At 47.2% G+C, this 7,974-nt stretch overlaps 1 protein-coding gene across 2 annotated transcripts in view; it reads right to left on the bottom strand.

Moving 5' to 3' along the window:
- Positions 1-1,075: 1,075 nt before the first annotated feature.
- The window catches only part of plxnb3 (plexin B3), a 104,543-nt gene continuing 97,644 nt past the window's right edge, over positions 1,076-7,974 (bottom strand). For both annotated transcript variants that reach the window (XM_072367990.1, XM_072367991.1), the window contains 6 exons: positions 6,676-6,836; positions 6,452-6,599; positions 6,300-6,364; positions 5,625-5,700; positions 3,951-4,025; positions 1,076-3,799 (listed from right to left, as the gene is read on the bottom strand). In XM_072367990.1, coding sequence (XP_072224091.1) covers positions 3,695-3,799; positions 3,951-4,025; positions 5,625-5,700; positions 6,300-6,364; positions 6,452-6,599; positions 6,676-6,836 — 630 coding nt within the window. In that variant the 3' untranslated portion in view covers positions 1,076-3,694. The remainder of the gene's footprint in view (positions 3,800-3,950; positions 4,026-5,624; positions 5,701-6,299; positions 6,365-6,451; positions 6,600-6,675; positions 6,837-7,974) is intronic.

Below are 7,974 nucleotides of genomic sequence, written 5' to 3'. Positions count from 1 at the left end.
GGTTTCAGAAAGCTGCAGAACTATTGATCAGGACACTTTAAAGGTTTCAGAAAGCTGCAGAACTATTGATCAGGACACTTTAAATGTTTCAGAAAGCTGCAGAACTATTGATCAGGACACTTTAAAGGTTTCAGAAAGCTGCAGAACTATTGATCAGGACACTTTAAAGGTTTCAGAAAGCTGCAGAACTGTTGATCAGGACACTTTAAAGGTTTCAGAAAGCTGCAGAACTATTGATCAGGACACTTTAAATGTTTCAGAAAGCTGCAGAACTATTGATCAGGACACTTTAAAGGTTTCAGAAAGCTGCAGAACTATTGATCAGGACACTTTAAAGGTTACAGAAAGCTGCAGAACTGTTGATCAGGACACTTTAAAGGTTACAGAAAGCTGCAGAACTGTTGATCAGGACACTTTAAAGGTTTCAGAAAGCTGCAGAACTGTTGATCAGGACACTTTAAAGGTTTCAGAAAGCTGCAGAACTATTGATCAGGACACTTTAAATGTTTCAGAAAGCTGCAGAACTATTGATCAGGACACTTTAAAGGTTTCAGAAAGCTGCAGAACTGTTGATCAGGACACTTTAAAGGTTTCAGAAAGCTGCAGAACTATTGATCAGGACACTTTAAAGGTTTCAGAAAGCTGCAGAACTGTTGATCAGGACACTTTAAAGGTTACAGAAAGCTACAGAACTATTGATCAGGACACTTTAAAGGTTTCAGAAAGCTGCAGAACTGTTGATCAGGACACTTTAAAGGTTTCAGAAAGCTGCAGAACTGTTGATCAGGACACTTTAAAGGTTACAGAAAGCTGCAGAACTGTTGATCAGGACACTTTAAAGGTTTCAGAAAGCTGCAGAACTGTTGATCAGGACACTTTAAAGGTTACAGAAAGCTGTGAAAGTGTGAAATTAATAGCACAGGTCTGTTAACATGCCTTGAGAGAGTATGAAAGGAGCATTAAAGGAAATTGAAAAACTCCTAATGATCAATATTTGAGTATCTTATTGGTAACCGATCGGATTATTACTCAACTCTGCCCCCAGTGGACACAGATGAACACAACAGAGAGCTGCTAAAATTAAAACTTTATTTTTACATAATACAAACTGAGTTTGGCCGCCTGCCTCCCCACAACAGACCCACACCTTCATCCTCCTCCTCCCCAGACAGGTATTTACAGGCACATTTACACACTGATAGCAAACTGTACACAGGAAGTAGAAAAGCTGAGCTTCATAACCGTCCTGAATTTATTCAGTAGAAAACAATAACAAACAGCTCGACCAATCAGAGCTGAGCATCAAACTGTATCCAAAGTTTAAGCCCCGCCCCTCATTTTAAAAAGTAAACAATGAAATTATGTAGAAGAAGCACCATAAATCATCATCATCATCACATGCATGCAGAAATTACTGAGAGAAAGAACTACGACTGCAGGTCAAACACGGGGTCAAAAAACACAAGAAGAAGAAGAAAAGAGGCTGCAAGCAGCAGGAAGAGCGTACACCAGAACCTTCCCGGGTCGCTGGTTCAGGTTTGTCAGTCCATCTGCAGACGGGACACAGCCAGGAGTCCAGGGGGTTCTGGGAGGAACCCGAAGGAACCGTGCAGGGAATTCTAGGTCCAGGTAGCTGCTGTTCAGGACGACTCAACAGCAGCTATAACCCGGCTGCTGGCAGGTGACCTGTGGCTGAAACGGACCGGGCCGGTTCCAGGACCTTCAGGTCTGTCCGGTACAGTCGACCTGTCGAGGTTATTGCTTCTTTCACCTCAGAGGCAGTTCTGAGGTTTGACTTCAGCCTGATGGAGCTGCAAACTAAAGCTAAGTCTGTACCGTCCAGTTCAAAGAAAAGCTGCTGGAAATGGGTCGGAACCAACCGCTCCACACAGCACCAGTTAGACCGGCTCCAGCAGAACCGCTGCTCACCAACATGTTTTTAACTGGACTGAATTCATTCTGAAGGTGTCAGAGATAAGGTTCTCTGAGGTGTGAAGTAAGGATCAGCAAGAGTTCAGAACCAGAACCTTTATGCAGAGATAACAGGTTCTGCAGCAGTTCTGATCTGTTTGTGTTCACCAGGTTTTTGTCTTCGGGTTCTGAGCATGCTCACATCATGTGTCATGTGACACTGCTTCAGCTCAGCAGGTTTCATCCAGAAGTCGAGTTCTGGTCCAAAGTTCTGGTTCTGGTTCTTAGTTCGGGTTACGAACTGGTTCACAGATTAAATGATGAAACATTCTGTTCTGGTTAAAGATCTGATGAATGTCTGAATTCACCCACTTTAAAATGGAGGTTAAACTATTGATCATCAGTTATTGAATAAATCAGCCTGTTAGTGCGGTTCTGATGAGGTTCTGAAAACATTTAAGTGTTCTGATCATCTGAACCAGCTGTTTACCAGCATCAGATCCAGTTACCAGGATGACGGGTTCTTTTGGACCAACACGGACTCTCAGGTGAGCTCACCTGTTAGAGTAGACATTATTTATTTTCCCACCATGCCTTGGGACACATGAGGCGCCACCGAGCTGCAAGAGTGAAGGCACAGCTGGGATCAATAAATACAAATACAAGTTACAGTATATACACAAAATAAGTTACCCAAAGTTAGCTCCTGCCACAGGTTCATGATTGTTTTTGTGTTCGTTCAGCAGGTTCCTTTGATCCTGGGTTCCTTTACAGGACTGAGGTTCTGATTGGGCCCACTGAACTTAAGCAACCCGACTGGATCCAGACTGGTATGGACCCGGAAAAGATCAGCGCTCCAAAAGAAATGATCCCAGACTCCAGGAGGGTCCAGTAGACTCAGTCTGAGCGGAACCTTAAGACAAACAGAACCAGACTCGACTGAGAAAGGACTGTTCACCCGATTCTGTTGTAAAGCCTTCTTTAGAACTGGACCTGGTTACCTAAGATCATCTACACCTCAACAGGGACTCTTAATGGGTCAGCAGAGGTCACCAGGCCCAAATCAGAACTTCATGGTTCTGGTCTGTATGATAAAGCAGGTGCTGACCTCTGACCTTAACATTCATCTGACCTGAGGCGACCTGCGAGTCTGCGTCACAGAACTGAACCAAGTGAGTCACTGTGGGCTCTGCAAACTGATCAATAATCAATGAGAAGCTGGAGTCAAACTGAAAGGTGGTGGAAATGCTCCCTGATTTAGAGTCTGTTATTGCATTCGGACGCTCAGAGTCAGAGCTGCTGGCTTCAGTAGAAAAGTCAAAACAGACAAAACAGCAGGTCTGACGTCGGCAGATCAATACAAGTGATTCGACTACAAACAACTGAACTTGTGCTTTTTCACGAAGAGAAAACTCTAGGAAATGTAGTGCAAGGCGGCAGGTGGCGATAATGCTGCCTGGTTGGTTAGATTGTCATTGTTGGTTTGGGTAAAATTCAGCGCTTCTTCTCAGGTTAAATCAAGTCATTGTGAGGCTAACTCAGCGTCAGATTAACTTTATTTAACCTCAGATTGATTTAACATTAGGTAATCTGACGTTGAGTTAGCCTGAGGGAACTATCCTTCCATCCTGGGTGTTGGGTGGTTTGTGGAGGGATCCGAGGACCTGGTTCCCCTGAGTCCAACTACATAAACTTTGTACATCCCAAACACACAGGAGAGGACTCAGGGTCACAGGCGTCCAATCAGAGCACTGATGTGGCTCCTGTCCTTCATCAGCAGAAGTTAGAGATCTGTGACTTTGTTCTCCACCAGGGCGGCGACCTGCTGCAGCCGGTAGGCCAACTGCATCTTCTGACCAGATTGGTCCTCCTCCAGGGACATGATGATCTGAGACAGAGAGGTGGAGGAGAGTTCAAATAGATTTAATATTTCAGGCTTAAACTTTTTCAGATTCAGAGAAACTTTCAAATCGCTTAAATAACCCTCTCCTGATGAAAAAAATACTCTCAGCCAAAGTCGTATGACCTCTGGGTGTTACCTGGTCATAGTATTTGTTGATGTACTTGTAGAGTTCATGAAGAGCAACAACACTGTTCATCTTTGAGGAAAAACTCTGCGGAGAGAAAGACAGGTACAGTGAGACAGGTCCAGTGAGATGGGTACAGTGAGACAGGTCATGTGAGACAGGTACAGTGAGACAGGTCCAGTGAGACAGGTCATGTGAGACAGGTACAGTGAGACAGGTCCAGTGAGACGGGTACAGTGAGACAGGTCATGTGAGACGGGTACAGTGAGACGGGTACAGTGAGACAGGTCATGTGAGACGGGTACAGTGAGTCGGGTACAGTGAGACAGGTCATGTGAGACAGGTCATGTGAGACAGGTACAGTGAGACAGGTCATGTGAGACAGATACAGTGAGACAGGTCATGTGAGACAGGTACAGTGAGACAGGTCATGTGAGACGGGTACAGTGAGACGGGTACAGTGAGACGGGTACAGTGAGACAGGTCATGTGAGACGGGTACAGTGAGACAGGTCATGTGAGACGGGTACAGTGAGACAGGTCATGTGAGACAGATACAGTGAGACAGGTCATGTGAGACAGGTACAGTGAGACAGGTCATGTGAGACAGATACAGTGAGACAGGTCATGTGAGACAGGTACAGTGAGACAGGTCATGTGAGACGGGTACAGTGAGACGGGTACAGTGAGACGGGTACAGTGAGACGGGTACAGTGAGACAGGTCATGTGAGACGGGTACAGTGAGACAGGTCATGTGAGACGGGTACAGTGAGACAGGTCATGTGAGACAGATACAGTGAGACAGGTCATGTGAGACAGGTACAGTGAGACAGGTCATGTGAGACGGGTACAGTGAGACAGGTCATGTGAGACAGATACAGTGAGACAGGTCATGTGAGACGGGTACAGTGAGACGGGTACAGTGAGACGGGTACAGTGAGACGGGTACAGTGAGACAGGTCATGTGAGACAGATACAGTGAGACAGGTCATGTGAGACAGGTACAGTGAGACAGGTCATGTGAGACGGGTACAGTGAGACAGGTCATGTGAGACGGGTACAGTGAGACGGGTACAGTGAGACGGGTACAGTGAGACGGGTACAGTGAGACAGATACAGTGAGACGGGTACAGTGAGACGGGTACAGTGAGATGGGTCATGTGAGACGGGTTATGTGAGACGGGTCATGTGAGACAGATACAGTGAGACAGGTCATGTGAGACAGATACAGTGAGACAGGTCATGTGAGACAGGTACAGTGAGACAGGTCATGTGAGACGGGTACAGTGAGACAGGTCATGTGAGACGGGTACAGTGAGACAGATACAGTGAGACAGGTCATGTGAGACGGGTACAGTGAGACGGGTACAGTGAGACGGGTACAGTGAGACGGTACAGTGAGACAGGTCATGTGAGACGGGTACAGTGAGACGGGTACAGTGAGACGGGTACAGTGAGACGGGTCATGTGAGACGGGTCATGTGAGACGGGTCATGTGAGACAGGTACAGTGAGACGGGTACAGTGAGACGGGTACAGTGAGACGGGTACAGTGAGACAGATACAGTGAGACGGGTACAGTGAGACGGGTACAGTGAGACAGATACAGTGAGACGGGTACAGTGAGACGGGTACAGTGAGACAGGTACAGTGAGACAGGTCAGGTGATTGGTTGGTGCTTACTGACCCCGGACAGCTCGGTCAGAGTGGAGTTCATCTCCTGGTAGCATCCTGAAGCGGCGCTGTGGATGTCGCTGTAATACCTGCAAATACACAGCAGCTCTTTACAACCCGACGCCACGGCAACCCTAACCCTAACCCTGCACACACACGGCGGCTCTTTACAACCCGACGCCATGGCAACCCTAACCCTAACCCTAACCCTGCACACACACTGCAGCTCTTTACAACCCAACGCCACGGCAACCCTAACCCTAACCCTGCACACACACAGCGGCTCTTTACAACCCGACGCCACGGCAACCCTAACCCTAACCCTGCACACACACGGCGGCTCTTTACAACCCGACGCCATGGCAACCCTAACCCTAACCCTGCACACACACAGCGGCTCTTTACAACCCGACGCCATGGCAACCCTAACCCTAACCCTAACCCTGCACACACACAGCGGCTCTTTACAACCCGACGCCATGGCAACCCTAACCCTAACCCTGCACACACACAGCGGCTCTTTACAACCCGATGCCATGGCAACCCTAACCCTAACCCTAACCCTGCACACACACAGCGGCTCTTTACAACCCGATGCCATGGCAACCCTAACCCTAACCCTAACCCAAAGCCAGCAAGAACCAGACTTGGAGTGTTTACATGGGAACAGAATCGGTAAAGGTCTCACCTCTCCACCAGCTGCTTGTATCGTGGGATCTCTCTGGCGTACAGCAGCTTGTTAACAGGAGAGTCCTGATTGGACAAAAAGGTGCAATGAGGTCACCTGACTGAGCAGACAGAGCAGACAGACGGATCGCTAAAAGGGAAGATGGATCATACCCGGCCCACTTTGTGCTCAGAGGTGGTGCACGAGTCGATGAAGGTCTGAGCGATGACCGACAGGACGGCGTCGATGCTGTCGGTCACCTGAACGTCCAGAACAAACTGAGGGTTCTTCAAAATGTTGACCCAGAACCTGAGAGGGAGACTGGGAGAGACAGGCGGGTCAGAAACGGGTCACCTGACAGTCTGCTTTGTTTCTCAGAGTTGAGGTGGCGTCTCACCTGTTGGTCTTCCAGATGTGGACGGTCTCGGGGTCATCAATCCCATGTTTCTCAGCCATATCGTCGAGGAAGTCAAAGAAAAAACGGACAGCGATGGGAGGAGGACGCTTGGTGCTGAGGATGGCCACAAAGACATCGTCCACAAACTTCTGTAATGTCCCCTGCAGACAGGTGTAAGAAAAAGGTGAAAGGATACAGGTGTAGGGAGACAGGTGTAAGAAAAAGGTGAAAGGACACAGGTGTAGGGAGACAGGTGTAAGAAAAAGGTGAAAGGATACAGGTGTAGGGAGACAGGTGTAAGAAAAAGGTGAAAGGATACAGGTGTAGGGAGACAGGTGTAAGAAAAAGGTGAAAGGATACAGGTGTAGGGAGACAGGTGTAAGAAAAAGGTGAAAGGATACAGGTGTAGGCAGACAGGTGTAAGAAAAAGGTGAAAGGATACAGGTGTAGGGAGACAGGTGTAAGAAAAAGGTGAAAGGATACAGGTGTAGGGAGACAGGTGTAAGAAAAAGGTGAAAGGATACAGGTGTAAGAAAAAGGTGAAAGGACACAGGTGTAGGGAGACAGGTGTAAGAAAAAGGTGAAAGGATACAGGTGTAAGAAAAAGGTGAAAGGACACAGGTGTAGAGAGACAGGTGTAAGAAAAAGGTGAAAGGACACAGGTGTAGAGAGACAGGTGTAAGAAAAAGGTGAAAGGACACAGGTGTAAGAAAAAGGTGAAAGGACACAGGTGTAGAGAGACAGGTGTAAGAAAAAGGTGAAAGGATACAGGTGTAAGAAAAAGGTGAAAGGACACAGGTGTAGAGAGACAGGTGTAAGAAAAAGGTGAAAGGACACAGGTGTAGAGAGACAGGTGTAAGAAAAAGGTGAAAGGACACAGGTGTAGAGAGACAGGTGTAAGAAAAAGGTGAAAGGACACAGGTGTAAGAAAAAGGTGAAAGGACACAGGTGTAGAGAGACAGGTGTAAGAAAAAGGTGAAAGGATACAGGTGTAGGCAGACAGGTGTAAGAAAAAGGTGAAAGGATACAGGTGTAGAGAGACAGGTGTAAGAAAAAGGTGAAAGGATACAGGTTTAAGAAAAAGGTGAAAGGACACAGGTGTAGGCAGACAGGTGTAAGAAAAAGGTGAAAGGATACAGGTGTAGAGAGACAGGTGTAAGAAAAAGGTGAAAGGATACAGGTGTAGAGAGACAGGTGTAAGAAAAAGGTGAAAGGACACAGGTGTAGGGACACAGGTGTAAGAAAAAGGTGAAAGGACACAGGTGTAGGCAGACAGGTGTAAGAAAAAGGTGAAAGGAT

Source organism: Leuresthes tenuis, unplaced genomic scaffold (genome assembly GCF_036924035.1).
Source record: "Leuresthes tenuis unplaced genomic scaffold, fLeuTen1.0.hap1 SCAF_16, whole genome shotgun sequence".
Classification (NCBI taxonomy): Eukaryota; Metazoa; Chordata; class Actinopteri; order Atheriniformes; family Atherinopsidae; genus Leuresthes; species Leuresthes tenuis.
This window is presented reverse-complemented; position numbering and strand designations above follow the sequence as displayed.